Source organism: Rattus norvegicus, chromosome 4 (genome assembly GCF_036323735.1).
Source record: "Rattus norvegicus strain BN/NHsdMcwi chromosome 4, GRCr8, whole genome shotgun sequence".
In the NCBI taxonomy this organism is placed as follows: Eukaryota; Metazoa; Chordata; class Mammalia; order Rodentia; family Muridae; genus Rattus; species Rattus norvegicus.
The window spans coordinates 128646507-128669043 of NC_086022.1; the positions used below are offsets into that span (position 1 = coordinate 128646507).

The 22537-nt window shown below is 43.4% G+C and overlaps 1 protein-coding gene across 11 annotated transcripts in view; it reads left to right on the plus strand.

The window, feature by feature from the left end:
• Slc25a26 (solute carrier family 25 member 26) overlaps positions 1 to 22537 on the plus strand; it is a 96632-nt gene that overhangs the window by 55284 nt on the left and 18811 nt on the right. For 10 of the 11 annotated variants that reach the window (XM_039107818.2, XM_063286288.1, XM_039107819.2 and 7 more), the window contains one exon: positions 19179 to 19223. The exons of the other annotated variant lie outside the window; for it this stretch is intronic. In XM_039107818.2, coding sequence (XP_038963746.1) covers positions 19179 to 19223 — 45 coding nt within the window. The remainder of the gene's footprint in view (positions 1 to 19178; positions 19224 to 22537) is intronic. 11 annotated transcript variants of the gene reach the window in all.

Genomic DNA, 22537 nt, shown 5'->3' on the forward strand with positions numbered 1-22537 from the left:
TTAATTTTTCCTTCAGTGCTGTGTGTGTGTGTGTGTGTGTGTGTGTGTGTGTGTGTGTGTAAACATGGTTTACTGAGTATGTTGCAGGAGGATAGCAGGCTGGTAAGGAATTAGTGTACTGCTGAGGCCTCTTCCGTTTAATGATTTTAATGTAGAGGTATTTCACTTCTTTGGTTAATTCTATTCCATGGTATTTTTAGTTTATTTTTTAAGGCAATTGTAGATGATAGTTTTACTTATTTCTTTCTTAGCATATTTGTTATTGGGTTCTGGGAAGGCTACTAGGTCTGATATCTTGATTTTCTATCCTGTTACTTTGCTGAACACATTGGTAAGATCTCAAATTTCCTGCCACATTCTTAGGATCTCTATGTATGTATGATTTCAGACAAGGAGATCCTTCTCCTTTCCTGTTTGTATTTCCCCTCTCACCCGCCTTTTCTTTTATTGCTCTAGCTATGGCTTCTGGTATTGTACCTAATAAGGGTAGAGAAAGTGGACAGACAACCTGTCATGTTCCTATTTTAGTGGAAATGCTTTGAGCTTTTTCTTCCTTTGTACAATGTTAGCTGTTAGTTTGTCATACATGACTTATGTTGAGATATCTTCCTTACATTCCTAGTTTCTTCAGGACTTTTACCATAGACTGGATTTTTGTCAAAAGCCTTTTATATATCTATTGAGATGCTCCTGACAGTTCCATTTTATGTAATGTATGTTTATTCATTTGGGTACTTTTAACAAGTGTGTATGTTCTATGTGGTGTATACACTCATGCATGTGGGCATGCTTATACCTATGTGTGCCTAGAAGCCAGAGGAGGATCTTGGGTGTCCTGTTCTATCACTGTTACTTCTTTGAGACAGGGTCTTCTTTGAACCAGGAGAAAAGCTGGCAGTAGGCAAGTCCCTCAAGAATCCTCGGGTTTCCAGGCCCCAAGGGCATGTAAGTGCTTTTTATGTGACTGCTGGGGTTTGAACTCAGTTCCTTATGCTTGTATGGCAACATTATTACCCACTAAGTCCTCATTTTAGTTCCTGATGATAAAATCTTTGAGAATAGCAGCCTTTCTGGACTCTTGTGTGTTTATCCCAGGGACTAATAAAGTGCTAGAGGATCAACATTCACCAAATGTCCTGATATAACGGCTCTCTGATTCTTGGTCTTATGTTGTTGAAGAATAAAAACCAGCACCACGGGGTTGGGGATTTAGCTCAGTGGTAGAGCGCTTGCCTAGGAAGCGCAAGGCCCTGGGTTCAGTCCCCAGCTCCGGAAAAAAAAAGAACCAAAAAAAAAAAAAAACCAGCACCACCAACAAAACAGAAACAAAACATGGCTGAAGGGCTGACAAGATGGCTCAAGGGTTAAGAGCACTGGCTGTTCTTCTAGAGGATCCAGATTCAACTCCCAGCATCCACCTGGTGGCAAACAATTCCCTGTAACTCCAGTTCCAGGAGATACAGCGCCCTCTTCTTGCCCCCGAGGGAACTGCATACACACAGTGCACAGATAGACATAGGCAGGGCACACAGGTGTGAAAGAGCATGAGCAAGTGGAAGGAAGCTTACTAAGCAAAGAACAGGAAGGACTGAGATCCCTGCAGTGGGGTTCCTGAGGGCACTGCTGTGGAGTGCCGTGTGTAGAGGCGTTTTATAAGATTTATGGTAAATGCTGTCTAGACAAAGACTGAATTTTAATGAAATGGGTTATTTGGTTGGATTTATTGTGATCTGAGCCAGTGTGTGTGGAGGGTGGAGGTGCACAATTTTGGGATGTTTTCTTGACCCACCTTTGGAGATGATTATACACACACTGCTTGCCAGATTAGAGGCTAGTCATGTTTTGAAGTCCTTCCAACCCATTTTTCACTTATTTTGTTAGGTGCTGTCCTTGGGGTTTGTCTGCTGGCAGCCACCTTTGCTAGTGTTGACGATGGACCACCTTAACTTGTTTTTGTGACTGTAAATTAAATGAGCTCCATGATCTCCTTGTTCTTTCTGTACATCCAACTTAGAGTTTGCCATGGGCCCTCACCTGTACTGTCCACGGGAAGCCAGCTCCTGACTCACTGATTCTCGACTATTAAACTTCCCTTGTATCTCTGAAACGAAGCCACGCTGATCTCGGAGAGTGATCTCTGTGATGTGTTCTTGAATTCTGTCTGAGTGGTTTTTGCATCTATGTTTATCAGAGAGGTTGGAATATAGTTTTCTTGGGATTTATTTGCTACTGGCATGGGAGTAATACTTGTTTTCTAAAACTCCCGTCTATCTAGTGAAATAGCTTGAGAAGTATTTAAATTTTTTGAAGTAAGCAGTAAACCCAACCGTGTCTGGATTTTTTTTTAAATTACTGTTTCAATGTTACAGGTTTTCTTAAGTTGTTTATCATATCTTGGTTTACTTTTGAAGGGTCATATGCATCTAGAAATTTACCCATTTCTTTAGTTTGATAGAATATGTTTCAAACCTATGTTCTAATGATTTTCTGAATTTCTTTGGTACTTTGTTGCTTCTCTTACTATTGATTTTTAGTTTTACTCTGCCAGATAGCATACAAGAAGTTATTTTTTTTTTATCAATATTCTGTATTTGTTATGACTTGTTTGTTTAGATGATCCATTTTAGAGAAAGTTTCCTGGGCTACAGAGAAGAATATATTCTTCAGTGTTTCCATGGGCTCTTCTGTAGATGTCTGTTAGGTCATTTGATCTATGATTATATAACATTGTTATTTTTCTTGGGATGCTCTGTTTATTGGTGTGAGTGGGTATTGAAGTCACCCACTGTTTGGTGTTCGGGTAAATCTGTGTCTTCACCTCTCCCAGTGCTGTTATACCAAGTTGGATGCACCCTGTGTTTGACACTTGCATGTTTAGATGCCTGTGATGTCCTCTTGGATTAACAGGGCTGTCTTTATCTTTTCTGACTAATTTGGTTAGAACTTTTATTCCGTTGGAATTCAGAACATAAGCCCCACTTGCTTCCTATACCAATTTCCTTGGATTGCCTTTTCTATCCTTTCACTCTGGCATTGTATTGTTTAATAAGTTGTGTTTCTTTCAAATAACAAATAGATGGATCTCTTTGTTATCTTTGTTTTATAATTCAATCTTCTAGTCTGTATCTTTTAATTGTGCTATTTATTAATTGAGATATTAAAATTCAAAGTTGTTATTAGGAGGGATGTATTAACTCTTGTCATTGTATTGATTTTTTTTGCAGTAGTTTGTGTCTTCCTTTTTTTTTTGAAGTGGAAACTTAAAGGGTTCTTTGGAAAGTCAGTTGTGTTAGATGATATTTTGCTGGGGCAAACACAAAAAAGAGTGTTTGCCTAAAGTGGACACAGGTGAAAGGCTGAAGGAACATTTCAATGAAGCAGACCCAGGAGAAAGGATGTTTTTCGAAAGTAAGCATGTTAAAGGACACATGATGAACAACACACATGTATTGGTCTGCCTTACATTGCATAGTTGTCGTTGGGACTCTAGAGAGAGAAATGTACCAAAAAACTTCTGGTGGTGTGCCTCCGGTTCTTGTCTCTTCCACAGACTCGGACTGATTAGCAGAGTGATGTCAGCTGAGACAGACACATGTACTGAGGCAAGATCATGGAGGACATATGATGTTTAGAGTGAGTAAAAATAGAACTTGTTGGACAATGAAGGAGGTTGAGCTAGGCTTGCTTAATAGAGCTAACTGTACAATGCTTGTTAGTCTAGAGTCTTTGCTGATCTTTACTATGCTAAGAGAGATACAGGTGAGAACTTCTCTTGGTGTTCCTCCTGGTGCCTCCTGCTAACTCGTGCAGAGGCTGAGGCCTGGATGTCTCTGCTAGCTAGTGCCAACACTGCTAATTCATGTTTGCTATCTCGACTCTACCAAACTAGTCTACTGGTATATCTGTAAAGTGTTTGTGAGTGGATCAAGCTGCTATTGCTAACCTTTGAACTGAACTGTCAATTTCCAGATGACACAGGCAGGAGTTGTTCTAAGAACCTTTCTAAACAGCCCACTTCCCTGAATCTTTTCCTTTCCACTACCTCTGACGAGTGATGGTATAGCAGGGAGGTTAAAGCATTTAAGAACCATCATTAAAAATAAGGTTTGCTGGGGTTGGGGATTTAGCTCAGTGGTAGAGCACTTGCCTAGGAAGCGCAAGGCCCTGGGTTCGGTCCCCAGCTCCAAAAAAAAAAAAAAAAAAAAAAAAAAAAAAAAAAAAAAAAGGTTTGAAAAAAATTAGTTACAGTTTTTATTCTTTACTCCTGTATTACTTAGTCTTCCCTTTAGCCTCATGGGAAGGGTGTCGTTTCCTCAAGGATCTTTTGTAGAGCTGGTTTAGTGGTCATGACCCTTCAGCTTGTTTTTATCATGAAAGGTCTTTTTTCTTCAATCATGACAGATCGTTTTGTTAGGTATAGCAATCTCCATTGGCAATTACTGTGTTTCAGTGCTTAGAAATTCATTCTGTTTTCCTGGTTTTTAGGCTATCTGTTGAGGAATGTGCTATATTCTTGTGGGTTTATATATGACTTGACACTTTTCTCTTGTAGTTTCAATATATTTTCTTTGTTTTCTTTAGTATTTTAACTGTAATTTGATGTGGGATAGTTCTTTTCTGGTCTTGTCTGTTTGCTCTGAATGCCTCTTGGGTCTGGATGTTCATTTCTTTCTCTTAAGTTGGAATGTTTTCTACTATGATTTTCCTGGACATATTGTTTATCTCTTTAGGCTGAAGTTCTCGTTCTCTCAAGTGATTCATAAATTAGATATTTTTATGATGTCCCATAGATCTTGTATACTGTGTTCATATTTTCTTATTTTATATTTTTTTGGTGTCTGGGTACTCTCATTCATCTGTCTTGATTTCCATTTTCAGAGTAAATTTTCACATTCAGATCACACTGCAGATGCCAGGTGGTGGTTTATTGTAGTTTTAAGTTGCATTTCCCTGGTAGGTGATATTGAACTTTTAAGTAATTAATTAATTAATCACTTAAATAAATGCTGTTGTCTGCCTGTATATTTGTTGAGAGAGAAAAGTCTTTTCAGTTCATTTGCTCTTTTACAGAGATTTATTTCGGGAGGTGGGGTACAGTGCTGGAGAGGTGGCTCAGCAGTTTAAAGTACTTGATGCTGGGCTGGAGAGATGGCTCAGTGGTTAAGAGCACTGGCTGCTCTTGCAGAGGTCCTGAGTTCAATTCCCAACAACCACATGGTGGCTCACAACCATCTGTAATGAGATCTGATGCCCTCTTCTGGTGTATCTGAAGGCAGCAACAGTGTCCTCACAAACATAAAATAAATAAAATCAGAGAGAGAGAGAGAGAGAGAGAGAGAGAGAGAGAGAGAGAACGAACTTGATGCTCTTGCAGAAGACCCAGATTTGATTTCCAGCATCCACATGGTGGCTCAAAATGGTCTATTACTCCAATTCCTGGAGATCTGGTTCTCTCTTCTGGCCTTCATAGGCGCTAGGCACATAAAATAAATAAGTCTTTAAAAATATTTTCACTTTGTTTATTTATGTGTATATATGTGTAGATCCTGGTGGAGGCCAGAGGAGGGTGTAGATCTCCTGGAGCTGGAATTCGGGGCAGCTGTGAGCAGTAGTCCTGTGAAGTGAGTGTGAGAACCAAATCTCCAGTTCTCTTCAAGAGCAGCAAGTGCCCTCTAAGCCATCTCTCCAGCCCTGCATTTGCCCTTTTTAATTAGCACGGGGCATGGTGACACAGGCCTATAATCTTCATATTCAGGAGACAGAAGCAGGAGAATTGAGACTTTAAAACCAGTGCAGGCTACAGCATGACATACTGCCTTGAGAAAAGAGAAAAATAACAAGAAACCAGTCTATTCCCATTGCCAACAACAACACAACAAGCAACATGGGGACAGAACAGGCACTGCCACTGAAGCTCAGTGGTCTAGCACACACTTGCATACAGGTCTGGGTTTGTAGTGCATTAGCCTCTTATCAGATGTATGGGTTCCAAAATGGTCTTCACAGTTTCTTTGCTTTCCTAGTAGTTTTCTTTGCTGTGTGGAAGATTCTTAGACTGGTATGACCCCAGCTGTCCTCACTCGTGTGCTGTGCCTTAGGGATTTGTATGTCAACGCTAGTCACTTTTACCTCAGTCAGGATCTTTAAGAAGATCACCTCAAAAATAGAAACAATGTGATGGAAAGCGTCTGTAAGGAAGAACAGTCTTTGTATTTATTTAAAAGATGGCAGGTTCTTATGTGGTCCAGGATGGTCTCAAACCCTCTTCGAGGTGAGGTGACCTTGAGCTCCTGATTCCCTTCCTCCCTTCCCAAGTGCCACTGTCACAGGCATGCACCGCAAACCCAGCTTACTGTGAATGAATGCCAGCATGTACTGGCACTTACCTTACTAGGGTTTTCTAAATAGGCCATGAACGTCTGCTTTTCACAGGTTCTTCTGCAAGTGTGGTCTTTGGACAAAGAGTATGACATCAGCTGGCATTGAAAAGGAAGGCATGTCCTCAGACCCTACCTAAAGTGGAATCACATAGGATCCTGCACCTTGTTTGAACCGGGCCTGCAGGTGGTTTGCAGCATGCTAATTCTCTCCACTTGGAGTACTTTGCTTGTCCTTATAGCATCCTGAGAAGTTTTAGACCTTGGTTTGTTTGGATGCAGTCCTGTTTGGAAGGCATTCTTCCAGCCCCCCTGAAGTGATGCTGGCTTGTTGGCTTGCACCCCAGCTGAGAGTCCTGTCAACAGGCACCCATCTCAAAAGCACCTGGACCAAACTGAACCAGGCACACAAGCTTTAAAGGGCTTGAATTGTTGTCACAAATGAACTATGGAGGTAGTTGTGGGGACAGGTGGGGCATTTTGAGATGATCTGTATTTGCCGTGAGGAAATGGCGGAGAATCTTCGAGAAGGAGTTCTCTGCAGTAATATTAACTCACCAGCTAAATGCACGTTTAGTTTTGTTAAAGTGTTATAATACATTTTCTCATTGAGATCCATGTTTTTCAATTTCTGGGATAAAAACAGGCCGTTGGCTGCCGCCGTGATCTCACCACACAAAGCAGTTTTCTTAGCACACCCCTCCACCACAGATGCACTTTTATCCACGGCGTCCCAAAGCCTCATGACAGAGGTTACATTGGAGTGAGTGCCTTGCTTTACAGACTGCTGGGGTTCTATTTGTTTCCCATAATTTTCTGCATGTTTATTTCAAATGAACCATAAAATGACTCAGTGCCAACATGTGGTTCTAATAACAAATAAGGGTTGGCAAATGAGTGTTGACTTAGGATTTAAAGTGTTATACATCTGCCATGGCTGACCTCTGAGCCAGTTTGCTGTTCAGCCCTCAGTCTGTGTTAAATAATTTATCAGTAACAACTTGGATTTTTTTTCTTTCTGCATGTCATTTTTCTGGGAGTACCTGTCATAATTGGAAAATACTTAAACATAAACCACTTTGGTAAAACTGTTCATAATAGATTCAGTCCTTGTCAAGTTTTATGAAGTAGGCATGGATATCCCTCAGGGACCCCTTTTGTCCTGTTTCTGAAGTATTTTTGTTCATACTGCATCAAAACATCAATTTCAAAATAATCAAACATGATATGATAAATCTGTGCAAAGGTTCCTACATCAGATGCTTGAGTCAGAACCCATTGTTATCATCTCTGAAGACTGGGCACACATTGTTGTCTCTTCCTTCTTCCCTCTCTCTGCTGGCCCAGCGTTCATAGCTGCTCTGTGTCAGTGTGCCTTTCCTCTGATGTGGAAGACAGCCCTGAGAAATGGAGAGGTTGCCAGTGTTGATGTGTGGGGAAGAGTGGAGGCCATATCAGACTTGAATGGCCTGCTCTGACCAGGCCTCAACTAATTTAAAGTGATGTTTAAAAATTGACATTACATTAATAAAAATATTCTGGTGTAAGAAGAAATAATGTAAAGAGCTAAAATAATATTTTTTATTAGCTACCAGAGTTCATTCATAATCCCAATTTCATTTAGCCTCATATTTTATGTCCATGAAAAACCTTTTTTTTTAAACTCAAATATTAGCAAGGGGGAAAAAAGAACAGATTAGCAAGGAAACAAAACCAAAACAGATTAAATTTGTGTATACAGGATCATTAAATGTAACTGGAATGGGACTAGATTGGGTTTCTGGAATCTGCTGTTTCAAGTGGGGCTGCAGAAGAACGGGCGTGGGGCAGTTCTGGTGGAGGAGCAGACACCTTGTAGAGTAAGGATAGGTGGTGGCATCCTTGTGGACAACCAGATGACTTTGGAACGATTAGTGGCACTCACACTATAGAATGCGGCACTCATGATGGGGTCTGTGTGGTGTGGCATTGACCTCCAGGAAGGGAGACTTCCCAGTGGCTTCTGGGCATTTATGAACACGGGCTTCTTTTAATCAGCTCTTCTTTCAAGCAGATAAAAGTGATTTGAGAGCTCCAGTGCCTTCCACTCAAAATAACTTTCTATTACAGTAGTGTATCCTGCATTACTTTATGTCATAGCTTTTCCTCCCTAATTTCTGAGAATAATTCAACTGCATTTACAGCATGGTTATTCCTCTTTGAAATACTTGTTCCCCTTAAGCTGGTTTTAATGAGCTGCTATTTTCATGTCTAGAGCATATGGCTTGTGAGTTTTCACATAGTCTCCCAGGCTGGCCACCTCACATAAGCTGGGAATGGAGAGTAGGTACTGCTAAGCTTTCTATGCAGCAGCAGGTCAGATGGCCCTTTAGGCTTTGTATGCTGGACCTCTCTGTTGTGGCTGCTTAGCTCTGGCTGGGTAGCGGAGAGCTGGGTGCATGGATGAAAGTGACTGGCTTCACTCGGCTTCACTCAGCGGCAGCCTGGGGTTGGGAATGTTTCGTCACCACCAGAAAAGCTTTCCTGTGCCCCCATCCCACCATCCACTATCCTCTTAGCCAACACCATAGGCAGAGGGTATGTGAAAATGGATTGGTTTATTTAGACAACCTGAATTGTATGGAATTAAACTGTAGGTCTCCTTTGCTATCTGGTTCTTGTTACTGTCGCCCTCTAGTGGTTTTCTCGGGTCCACTTCTCCATCAGGTAAAGACTCACTAGGTAAGAAGTTTGCAGTCCCAGCACACAGCCAGGATATATTGAAGCAGAAGGAGCACAAGGCATTCAAAGACACAGACTCCTGTAAGGGACTGTGGGGTGCTTCAATCCTGGGGTCGGAGGGCAGAGTTTGGCCTCTTATATATTCTATAGAGTGGGACAGGGCTAGGTCTCATTTCTCCTCCTTGAATTGAACTGGGAAAGATTCCATTTTGTGATTGGTAGGTTCAGCTGAGAAGCAGGATCTTACTGGATAAGGCAGGCTCAGAGGGATCTGAGATTCCTCCTGAGGAATTGCTGCCAAAAGAGCCTTTCTTTTGGACAAGAATTTGAGAGTCAGCCATCTTTGATCAAAGTGAAAGCGTCAGAGGTCAGCTGGCCTCAGTGGGTCTCAGCTTTTCCAGTTCCGCTCCTTTAGTACAGTGTCTCATGTTGTGTTGACTCAACCATACAGTCACTTCCACTGCTACTTCATAACTGTGATTTTGCCACTATTGGAATTGTAACGCAAATATCTGTATTTTTCTGATGGTCATAAGTGACCCTATGAAGGGGTCATCTGACCCCTAAAGGGGTTGTTACCACAGGTTGAGAATTACTGCTTAACTAGCTCCCATCTTTCTTTAGCTTCACACATTGTTTGGAGTTCAGTCACAAATACAACAGTTGCCTCTTCCTTTGGGTTGTTGAGTGGTATTTAGTTGAGTAAGATATGACCATTGGCTCATCTATTCCCCCGCAGGTAGACATTAGGGCTGTCAGCTTGGGCCCAGGTTAGTAAAGCAACCCTGCCAATTTTATATACATCTTTGTATAGATATTTGTTGTAAGTCAAACATGTGGTTAATATGCCATGGTGCCTGAAATTCTAGGGAGGCTGAGTCAAAGGGTTGCAAGTTCAAGTCCAGACTGGGCTATGTGGGGAAGCTTTGTCTAAAAAACAAAACAACAAAACAAAAACAACTTCCCAGAGTGAGCCGGCCATTTGCGGGCTCTCGTTGCCCCTATCCTTGCCAGTGATAGGAATCGGCAGGCTTCACAACTCCGATCTTCCCGTTCCTTATGCAGTCGCTGGTCTCCCTCTTGCTTGGCTGCTCTGGTTCAGCCCTCCAGTCCAACGCTGAGTAGAAGTGATGAGTCCTGAATAGAGCCCTGAACAGCCTTCCCTGTTCCTGGTCGTTTATCAAAGGGGTACCCAGGGCCTTTGGTTTGTTTGGTTTTGGTTTGTCTGTCTGTTGCCATTTAATGTTATAGTAGATGTTACTCTCTTATACATGTTTTAAAATTTAATTTTTATTTGAAATTGTTTTAACATTTCTTTGTGTGTGTGTGTGCATGTACATGTGTAATTATCTACTACAGTGTGTGTGTGTGTGTGTGTGTGTGTGTGTGTGTGTGTGTGTGTGTGTGTTGGGGATGGGGTCAGAGGACCACTTATGTAGTCAGTTCTCATTTTCCACCATTTTGGGCTCCTGGCATCAAGCTCCGGCCACCGAGGCTGGTAGCAGACATCTTACCTGCTGAACCATCATGCACGCCCTTATTCTTATTTCTTAAGGATGAAAATTCCTTACTGTTCACAGTCTGGTAGATATTTTGCATTTCACTATATGCATATTATATTTTCAGGAACCTTTTCTGATTCAGTTGAGGTGTTTACACGGCACTCCATTCCGCTCTTAACTGGAAATCACACTGATGTCAGAATGGTGGGACAGGTTCACATTGCTAGAATATGCTTCACTGCTCATGAAACATTGTCAATGTTTGCAATTTGGAATTCACTCTGTAATATTTAGAGTTTATTCTTTCTTTAAGGGCTTAGGAGCACAGTGTCCCCATGGTTTCCAAGTTCCCTTTCTACACGGAATCTGTGAATCATGTCTCCCTCCGGACAGTGAGTCTTTCACAGGCTGACTTTGTGCTTACCTTGTCAGTGCGTGGCTGGCTGAGTGAGATGGAACTGGAGGGAATTGTTGAGAAACCAGTTTTGCTGCAGGGAAAAGCGGTTTGGGTGTTAGCACCTGCAGAACTCCAAACCAAGTGCACGTTGAGCATGCAGTCTCCTGATGGGACCATGTTGTTTCTCTTAGCTTCTCACATGGGTTTCAGTCCTGCTGCCTCAGATGGTCCCATGACCCTATCAAGGTCTCTAGCCCCTCATTTTGCTCAGGGTCTTCTATGCTTGCTCCTGAGCTCATAGACGGCCATTGTGGAAATGTCTCATTTCCCCCATGTTTGCATGTGGACTCATTGTTTTGATGATGAGCCTGGGGTCAACTGAGGTGGCAGGAATAGTAAGAAGAGTTAGTGTCCTTTCTGTGTTCAAGGTCTCACAGCATCTGATTCATTCTTGACACAAGGCCACCTTTGTTGCCTTTCAATCTTTAGTTGCCTCTGCCCTGTTATCATAGAGTAGCATGTGCTTTTCTAGTTTACCCAAGGCCCTCAGGGGCCTAGCACTTTGTAAAGTGGAACTCTACAAGGGTGCTTGGGGCATGGTCCTCTGGGAGGCCATGGAGAGAAAGAACAGTCTGGACACACAAGACACAGTTGACTGCCCCCTTCTGCAGCTTTCAGAATGTCACATGTGGTTTTTGAGTTTAGTGAGCCACAGACTTCAACCTCTCTCATCTCCTGTAAGCCAGGCCCAGTGCTAGCACTGTGTATAACCCCATCCATGCTGCTTACAGCAAAGTGTGGACCTGGAGCATGGATCACAGCTAAGGAGTTTAATACTACAACATAGCTGGGCTTCCCCAGGCGAGGAGTTCTTTTTGAATTGCTGCCCCATCAGCCCTCCAGGTAGAATTTGCTAACACCTTAAAATAGAATGGTCTGACTGTGCACAGTTCTACAATTGCTTTATTCCATACTCAACATTATCTCAGTGGTTTTCAAGTCTGAGTGTGCACAGGTCACTGCATCAGGTTGTGTGTAACAGGCAGATGTCCTACAGGTGACTGACTGTGTAAGAGAAGTGAATAGAAGTTTTAAACAGGCTTCAGCAAGTGTTCCTTTACCTTGCTTCCTTCTGACTCTTCTGCCCCGTGAGGTCTTTCTGTTCCTGTGCTCGTGATTCTTCCTCCACCAGCTCTGCTCTTCTTGGTCTCCTTTGATGTTTCTATAGTCCTAGTAACAGTGCTTCTCTTAGAACACGAGTGCATTTCTAGTTTGGACAAGACTTAAAGCACATGTTAAACAGAAAAGAAGGTGGCCATAAGAAATGGTAAAAGGTGGGCTGGGGATTTAGCTCAGTGGTAGAGCGCTTGCCTAGGAAGCACAAGGCCTTGGGTTCGGTCCCCAGCTCCGAAAAAAAAAAAAAAAAAAAGAAAAAAAAAAAAAAAAGAAATGGTAAAAGGTCCAAGGAAAGGTGAGTTCACGTGCCCTACCTAATCGGCACAGACTCTAAACGAGGTTTCGGAAGGAAATGGCTGGATGCATGTGGCTCTGTTAACTAAACTGTTTACAGATTTCATGGGAACAAGGTGCTATGCAGAGGAGAAATGTCTGCCAACAAAGTGAACCCATACTTGGCCCTTCCTCTTGCCTCCCTCCCAGTGTGTTATTTGAACCAGGCGTGATTTATTCTGAATACCATGAGTAGGAGAACATGCTGTCCTTCTGTACTTCTGTACCCATCATCTGTACTTCTCCCCTGGCCCTGAATGGCCTGGGAAGCCCTCAGGTATTTGCTGTGAAAGTGCCATATGGTTTTTTTTTCAGTTCTCATTCATGGTGGTCTGATAGGATGCAGAGTTCTTTAATTTTTTTTTATCTATTGAGCTTTGCTTTGTGTTTGAGTATGTGATCAGCTTTGGGGAAAGTTTTGTGAGATGCCGAGAAGGTATATTTTCTGTGCTTGGGTGAAGTATTCTGTAAATATTAGGTCCATTTGGTTTATAACATCAAGTAGCTCCAGCATTTCTGTTTAATCTTTGCTTTGATATTCTGTCTGTTGGTGAGAGTGGGTTATTGAAGTCTCCCACTATCAGCGTGTGACGGGTCACGTGTGATTTTAGCTGTAGTAGTGTTTCCTTTATGAACCTGGGTGCCCTTGTGTTTGGGGCATAGATGTTAAGAACTGCAGTGTCCTCATGGTGGATTTTCCCTTTGATGGGTATGTAGTGTCCTTCCCTGTCACTTCTGATTAGTTTTGGTTTAAAGTCTATTTTGTCAGATATTAAAATCCTAATTGGCTTGCTTTTTAGGTCCATTCACTATTTCCATCCTTTTACCCTGAGGTGATGGCTACCCTTGATTTTAACCTGTGCTTCTTGAATCCAACAGTAGAATGGATCCTGTTCTCTCATCCATTTTGTTAGCCTGTGTCTTTTAGTTGGAGATTTGAGAGCCCTGATGTTGAGCGATACCCATGAGCAGTGCTTGTTGGCATCTGCCATTTTGTTGTGCTCTTTCCCTCCCCACTTTGGTTCCCTGGTTTGGAGATTCTTTGCTCTGTGTTTCTTGGCCACGATTAACCTTTTCAGGTTGAAGTTTTTCTTCTAGTGCTTTCTTTAAGACTGGGTTTGTAGACAGATTCTGCTTACATTTTAGTTTTATCATGGATGCCTTTCTCCCTGTTGTGATGAAAAGTTTTCAGGATAGGGTAGAGTAAGTTGGGATAGCATCCATGGTTGTCTCCACAGGAAGGAGCTTCCTATCAAAGTACAGAAGCATACAGAATACCCAGTAGACAGGACCGGAAAAGAAACTCCCTCAGCTCATAATAATCAAACACTAAACATACAGAACAAAGAAAGACTATTAAAAGCTGCAAGGGAAAAAGAGTAACATAAAGGCAGACCTTTTAGGATAGTACCTGATTATCTCCATAGAGACGTTGAAAGGTATCAGAGCCTGTGAGAATTCTGCAGTCTCATGGGCTGGCAGCGGGCTGATCTTTCAGAGTTCCTTACCCAGCTGCCACATTCAGGCAGCTTCTCTGAGGTTTGTGTGGCTGGCACCCTGCAGCTTCCTGCCTTCGGTGTATCCTTCTCTGTGGCTTTTTGGGGGCCAGTTAGAAAGAGAGCAGCCTCAGGGTGCAGCTGAGTATTGGTAAGTGTCTTTTTGAAATAAAGAACCAGTCCCCCCACACTGGTGTGTATGTGGGAGGGCAAACATAAGAAAATAGTGAATTAGAGACTAATTTGACATTTCTTGTGGCTGTGGTAAGCCAGCCACTTACTGCTTTTAACTGTCTCCTGTGTTCACTCCGTGTGTGCGTGTGCATGTGCGTCTACAATGAAACACTGGACAAAAGCAACCTAAAGCAGGGAGGGTTCGTTTCCCTTACCTCTCTTCACTACGCTAGTGTCATATGACTGATACAGTAACAGTATCAGTAAGTTGAGGCACTGAGTCACTTCTGCCCAGGTAGGATGATTGTGATGATTCTACAGAATAAAAGATGGAGCTGCACTGCATGTGTCTGACGCCCAAGTTATCGATGGAGTGATTAACCCCCTTGTTGTCTCTAAGATTTACTTGAACTTTAGTGTGTTCACTCTTCTCTCGGCTAGTTTCCCTCTCTCCCGCCATAATATGCTTAACTTAGAAAGCTATCTTAGAGTGCCTCATTAACCTAAAAGGAATTCATTTCAGTATTTCCTTTTTTTCTTTGAGACAGGGTCGTCTCCCCCTACTCCTGGGTGCTGGGATTAAAGAAGTGTGCCTTCTATCCCACCCTGCACTTCATCATTGAATTCTATTTCTTTTATGAGATACACACTTCTCTTTGTGCAGTGTTAGTCAGTGGATTGATATGGTTAAGTTAAGCAAACCACAAGGTGTTTACTTTTGAAATTCTGTCCAGATCTGCAGTTCCTAGTAGACTCTGGATGGCTCTCGTGAAGCACCCCTCTTTTTAAAGAGTGGCAGTTGTTTTGAACCAAGGAGATTTTTATGTATCCCACCATCATTTGTCCTTGTTCACCACTGGGATTGAACAGAAAGGGACGAGTCTGCAAGAGGAGATTGGCTGTCATCTGTGGGACACTAGAGTGGGAAGCCCTACATGAAGCACACTAATTTGGAAGCTGCCATTCGTCAGAGGAGAGCTCCCCCTTAGAGGATTCCTTGGCAAGGGAGCTGGGCTAGCTTTGGACCTATTTCTGTGTCAGTGGCAAGCTGATCACTTCCATGCTTAAGTCTTAGATGTTAGTAATTTGTCTTGTTTCCACAACAAAATACTTACAACATAAGGGAACAAGGGTTTATTTTAGATCATGGTTTGAGTGGACCCAGTCCATCCAGGAAGGGAAGACTTGTGAGAGGGACCTGAAGACAGCTGGGTACTTGGTTCCAGTCAGGAAGCAGAGCATCTACGCTGAGTTCATTTTCTTGTTTTTATTGTGGCTAGGACCCCAGTCCTTGGAGTGATACCATCCATATTTAGGGTGCATCTTCCTACTTCCAATAACCTGGTCTACATAATCCTTTATAGACATGGCCAGAGACATGTCCATTGTAATTTTAAATCTGCCCAAGCTAACAATTAGGACAGACCATGATAACCTTGTAATTTTGATTCTCTCACATTTCCTTGAGCTTATAGAGAGTTGATCATTTTTACTAAGTGTAAATGTAATGACATTTACTCTTAATTTTTTGTTCTTCATTCATATTATATCTGTTGTAGCTTATAACCTAGCCTTATTTATTTAAAAAGTATCTTGTTATGTGATTGTGCAATGGAATAATAAAATTACAGAGGTAAATGATACCTTGGAAGTGATATTTTATAGATTTTCAGTTGTAAATCACTTCCCTGTCTATTAATATACTAGAGGGTTACCTCTCTTACGATCACAAGGTTAGAAGCATTGATTGAATTCAGGCATAGTTGTTCAGTCCAGGACAGCTAAGTCCTGCTCATGAGATAACCATGTGTATTGTTCATGTCATTAGTGATACCAGCACTTCCTGCTAGGGACATCTGACTTTCATCTTCTCTAGCTCACCCAGGATCCAGGATCCTCACATACGCTCTAGGATAGAATTGCTGCTACGCTTGTTGCTGAGTGGAATCCATGTTGAATTGTAGCAAGGTCCCCTGCTTTGATGGCAGGTGAGTTTATTGCTACCCACTTATTAGTGCCACGGGCCTTAACAGCCTTACCCAGTCAAAACATCTTAAATGGAGGCCTTAAACAGGTCACAACACTGACCCATCTTGTAACTTTTGTTATGTCGTATTTTGTAATAGATGGCCTCTGAGTATAGCTGTTCATGTTCTTCATCTCTAAAGCATTGGGGATAATGGCTTGCATCTGTTTGGGGTATGAAATTCTGTGTTTTAAAGAAATATCAGTGTTTTTGCACTTCAACCAGACATGGGGAGGGGAGGCAGCTCTCCAGGAGCCCATGTTCTGGCCACGTTAGGAACAGCTGTGGGTGCCCGACAGCTGTGTGACCCGCCTCCATAGCAGTGGTTTCCTCTTACTGTGACTGACAGCCTGCATGGCTTTGACTTACATTCGGAAATTTCTCACGCATCAGGAGTTCACTTATGAGGGGACTTTCATTACTAAAAGTCCAAAAGGAAATGATGTATTCAAGCATTCTCAGCATGTTCGGTTGTCTTAGACTGTCAGCTAACCTTATCGTAGGGAGTGAAGCGGCATTACTGTGGGCTTTCTTTGTAAAGCGAATGTTCCTGGGAATAGTTGTGCCAGGGTGTCCAGTATATTATATATAAGTTGCCTCTTTAAGCTGAAGGAAGAATTTTATGCATAACTTGCAATTGAGGCAAAGGGCAAAATATTTATCTATGGAATGAAAATTAAATTGTCTCAACAGCCAAATAAATTCAGGTGACATTCTGTGTATATTCTTAGGTTATTTTAATAAAAGAAAATGAGTAATTCTAGCAATAGCTTTTACAACCATGTAAGCCTTTTAATTTATAGGCATAAAATTTAATATTGTTGTAGAATGTGATGTCTTCACATTCGGGAAAAGTCCCAAGAAGAAACTTAGAACTAGAAGAGTCTAAGTCCTGCCTGCTACGTCTCTTGTCTGTATCACACAGCACAATGTGATTTCTCAAGGCTCTGGACAAGTTCTCAGAAGCCTGTGCATGGCCAGCATTTTGGTTTTGGTATTTGATTTCATTGAAAATACAGCTCTTGAGTTTCAGGATAATCAATGTCAGAATCGTTTTGAGAATCAAAACACTTAATTTAATTTCTTGTGAGACTTCGAGACATAGGGTGGCTGACTACTTACTTATGATAAGTACCAGTTTCTCCAAGATTTTCATTTGTCAAATTAATCCAAACTAGTGACACTGGCACACATATTCTGAGTAGGACAGATCCCATCTCTGTGGTATTGTCAGTTCCTCTCAGCAGCACCATCTCTTTGGACAGATGCTGATGGACTGTGAGTTCTGACTAAGCCCAGCAGTGGCTTCTCACCCCAAGTCCGTGTGACGACACACCTGCTAATTCTTCTGAAAGATACGGGGATGCACACTAGTCAACACTTCCTGCGGTCTATACCTGAACTAAACTGCACAGAGACAGCAACACGGGGGCCACTATACCCCTGAGTGTCACCTCTGCTGGCACTGAATGTGCTAGACAGGGCAGTGATGGGAAAGCAGCATCTGGAGTCCACTGGAGTTCATTTTTATTTTGGAAATGTAGCTGCTGCTGCTGCTGCTGCTGCTGCTGCTGCTGCTGCTCCTGCTCCTCCTCCTCCTCCTCCTCTTCCTCCTCTTCTACCTCCTCTACCTCCTCTACCTCCTCCTCCTCTCCCCCCCTCTTCCTCTCCCCCTCCTCCTCTCCCCCCTCCTCTTCCTCTCTCCCTCCTCCTCTCCCCCTCCTCTTCCTCTCCCCCTCCTCCTCTCCCCCCTCTTCTTCTTCCTCCCCCCTCCTCCCCCTCTTCCTCTCCCCCCTCTTTCTCCTCTTCCTCCTCCTCTTCCTCCTCCTCTTCCTCCTTCTCCTCCTCCTTCTTCACAGTTTCAAAAAGTTCAGTTAAAAGCAAAGGGGTAGTTGCACTGTGTGGGAATTAATAAGCAGATAAATACAGTTAGAGGCCTTTGCAGGTAAATTAGTCCTTAGGGCTCTGAAGTCTGATGGTGTGACTCTGAAGTTCCTATTATCTTTTGGTGAGTTACACAGTTTCTTTGAACCCAGCCTGCTCATCTGTCAACAGAGTGATGACAGCTCTGATTGGCTTATGGCTTCTTAGCAGGTTCAGTGAGGCACAGCTTACTGTGGACTTGGTGATTCTGTCCCATAATTGAAGTAAACACTGTGAACACTTTCTAAGTATTGTGATGTTGACCTCTTTGATGGGGTGGGTGACTTTCTCCCTGGCTCCATTGGGTTTACTGTAGTCTGCATGGAGCACCATTCCCAGAGCTTTTCTTCTTCAGGGGTGCAGCTGTTCCCCTCCCTGGCAGTCAGCAGGCTTCTGGAGTCTGCCATGTTGACATGCTCCTCTAAGTGGCTTTGGACTTTACTTCCCTCCATCCCCCCTGCCCCTCTTCCTTCCTGGTCATCACCCTCCACTTTCTTTCCTTCATGCCTGCCTGTCTGTTCCTACCCCACCTCCGTCCTCTCCTCACATTTCTTCCCACTCCTCCCTTGCCTCTTTTTGCTTGCTTTTCTTTCTCCACTTTGTCTCTCTTCATAGTGTCTCCATCTTTCACCTCTTTCCCGCCCCGTCATCCGCTCTCTTCTGCTCAGATGCTCTTCTGAGCGCTCACACGCTGGCTGAGAGCACACCGCCATAGCTCTGCCGTAGAACTGGCGGGCTCTCACGGTTGCTGTTGCTATGGGAAGATGGTTTGTGTCTTGCTTCTGTGTCAGCCTTGTCGGTGCTGAGGTTTTCTCCCCATTTCCCAGGGCTTCACACTGCTCTTCATGTTCCTTGGCTTGAACTAGAAGAGGCTCTGTGGCCAGGGTTTATCAGCTTTTTAAACACGTGCTGGGCCTGCTTATTTGCTTAATACTGGTTTTATTTTAGTCATACAGTAAAATGAAACATTAATAATCGCAGGTTCTTACAAGAATGCCAGGTCAACCACTGATTTATTTTTATCTAATCTGCATGATTTTTCTCTCTCTCCAGATTCCTTTCTCCTTGGTCCAGTTTCCCTTGTGGGAATCCTTGAAAGTAAGTTTTTTAATCATCATGTGAAGATTTTCCCTAATGCCCAACAGTGTGGGTATGTGATGGAAAAAGATCGTAGTGAGTAGAAGTTTAAATACTCCAGATGCCAGCCAGCAGCTGAGTGCTTTTCCAAGTGACTTACAGGCTGTTTCAGACACTGCTGAGCTGTGCGTGCTGTCAGGTACAGCATGTGGAGCTGAGACGCACATGTTCAGAACATCGTGCTTCACTCTCAACTGGACTGCCTGTTTTCTCCACTTAATTGAATGGCGTGTGATAAGTGGGCTTGCAGGAAGAGCAATGAGGATAAGTGGAAAGACGCCAAGGTGCAGACCCCTCCAGCCCCAGGGCAGACAGAAGGAGCAGCATCAGGCTGGGAGGCTCTGACTGCCTCTCACTTCTGTCTGCTGCTCACTCCTAGTAGAACGAGGAGCCTTGAGTGTCTGCGTCCTGGGGTTGGGGAAGATCACTCATCTGATAGATAGAAGGGAACACTTGAAGTATGTGGTGAGGGCTGGGAGGGTGGCTCAGCAGGTAAAATGGGCTTGTCACACAGGCCTGACAATCTAGTTCAATCCTTAAAACCTACATAGAAAGCCAGTATGGTAGTGCATCCCAGGATGCCTCTGGTGAGCTGACATGGCAGCAGTAGGCTGGGACCTGTGGGCTGTGGAGTATGCTGGAGAAAGTGCTTCCACAAGGTGGGAGATGAGGGCCAGCTACCAAAGCTCAACCTGTAATCTCCACACACAGGCACGCACACAGGCACGCACACATGCACAGAGATTGATTATTACTTAAACATGCATAGGCATCGCACCTGTTCTTCATCACGTGGGGCCAGGGCAGTGCTGTGAATTACACGGGTCTTTGCCAACATTGCTGAGGACTTTATAAGAAGAGAACTCCATGGTACAAGTCGTCATCATCATCTACAACTTCAGTGTTGCACTGTGCACGCACACATAGAGAGCTGTACTGAGTCTGTGGGTCTGCGATATAGAATGTAGGTCTCGCTAGGATAATGGTCATGAAAGATGGGAAGTTCTTGTTCAAGTGAGAAGGGTGTATAAATAACGAAGCAGAACCGAGGCATGGCTTGGGGCTGGGGACAGCTGGGCAGCACAGTGCTAAAACCCCAACTCCAGTCCCACCTCTACTACAAGAAAAGGAACAGACAGAAACCAAGCTGATGCCACCATAATTTTATGGGTTTGCCAAGGAAAACATTCTTTAAAATGTCATAGTTAGTTTGAACTCCAAAATAAATCCTATTAAAGTTGTATATAAAAGAGGAATAAATGAATTCAAAACATGGCTCTTTTTAAAGTAAGCTGTAAGGTGGTACCGGCAAGATGGTATTCGCCCTCAAGCCCGATGGCCCAAGTTCTCTCCCAGGATCCACATGATAGAAGGAGAGAACCGACTCCTAAACATTATCCTCTGACCCCGAGTCAAGCCGCTCTCCACGCGTGCGCACACGGGCGTGGCTGCACCCCCAACACACAAGTAAATGTGAGTTTTTTAAGTTTCAGATAAACTAGGACACTAAAGATGTACCATATGTGATGATTTTAAAAGTACTGCAACTCATTTAATGGAGTTTTGGGGTCTTTTGTTATGTTTTAACGTTTCCTTCATGGTGCAGGGTAAAAACAGATTCCTCGGTCCACTTTTCAAGGCGTGATCTAACAGCTGTCCAATGAGAAGGTCACATTCCCTTAGCATACCAGGTCCCTTTTCAGTGTGTGACAAAAGAACTGTGAGTCCAACAGCAAACAAGAGCCCTGTGTGAGCTCCTCAGTGGCCAGCACTCAGACTGCAGGGCCCCACAATGGCCAGCATTCACAGCCGCTGCTCATGCTAACGCCCCGGCACTCGCATCCACGGCAATGCTTGCAGGTCCAAAGACAGAAGGACGGGTTGGGTCCATTTCTCTCCAGAATCAGGACATTTGTAGAGTTCTGGCTAGCTGAGAAATTGGTAGGAGTTTTTGTAGTAACCACAGATTCCAGTACTGTGTTTAAAGTTCTTTTTAAATTTTTAGTTTTAGTTTTATGTGTTGCCTGCAAGCTTGTGTCTATACTACATGTATGCCTGCTACCTGGAGAGAGCAGAAGAGGGCATTGGCTCCCATGGAGCTGTAGCTACAGAGGGTTGTGAGCTGCCATGTGAGTGCTGGGAATTGAATTCAGTGCATGGAGAGCAGCCAGTGCTCCTAACTGCTGAGTCATCTCCCCAGTCCTGTTAAATGCATGTGTGGAGTGGTACATAGTTTTAGCTCCTCAAGGAGTACTATGCATACATGCACAAGATGCATTAGTTCTGAGGGTGTTAGAGCCACTGCATGCACACAGCCCAGCTCACTCCTGTTTCTGTGTTGCCAGTGTCCTTCCTGCCCCAAATCCCCAGCAGTCACTGCTTTCTATTGCTCATAAGCAGGCAGAGCACGGTATGTAGCATTCCATGCTCTGCCGGCCACCTTCTCTTCTAGAATGCTGTTAGGTCTTTGTATTGCTTTTTGCCCCTGTGGCATTTCAGAATGTGTGCCTCCATTCAGTACTGATGTACATCTGAGCTATTCCCAGGCTTCCTGGCTATTCCTAAGTTTCTGTAAGTATCTACATGTATGGACATAGGCCTACCCCCTCCCCGCCCCCCCAAGCTGCCTAGGAGTGGTGTCCCTGGGCTGGAAAGAGGGTATGTGCTTAATTGTGTAAGAATCTGTATAGGTGATTCCTTAATTGCACAAAAGCCCATAAGGCTATGAGTGGTTTCCAGTGCACTCCGCACTCTCCCCAGCATACGTGAGAGATCCTGCTCTGTGTCTTTGTTCCATGTGCACTGACTTAAAGGAAACAGCCACTCTAAAATAGTTGTAGACTACTGCCTCAGCAGAGTTTTGATTTGCATTTCCCTCAAGGTTAAATAATGGTGTACTTGTCTTCATATATTCTGTGATTCTTTAACATCTAAATGTGAGGTCATAGAGTCTTCGTGGAAGCAGAAGCCTTGTGGCCAGTTTTTGTCTTTATGGTTTTACCCACATAAGTTGCTTTTACAGTCACATAAGGAGATTGTGTTATATGAGGTGATTTCTCTGTTGTGCTCATGTGGGGACATGACTTAGGAAACTTTCTCAGTCAGGACCCTTGTCACAGAGTCACAGGTAGCTGTCAGAATGGTCTTGGGATCCTGTACAAGGCTACACAGTAGCTTTGTCAGTCCGTAAGGGAACATGTCCAGGAAGTGGTCATATGCTGGTTCCGCTGTGTAGCACACCTGTTGGTGGACTCACAGCTATGAGTCTCCCAGAA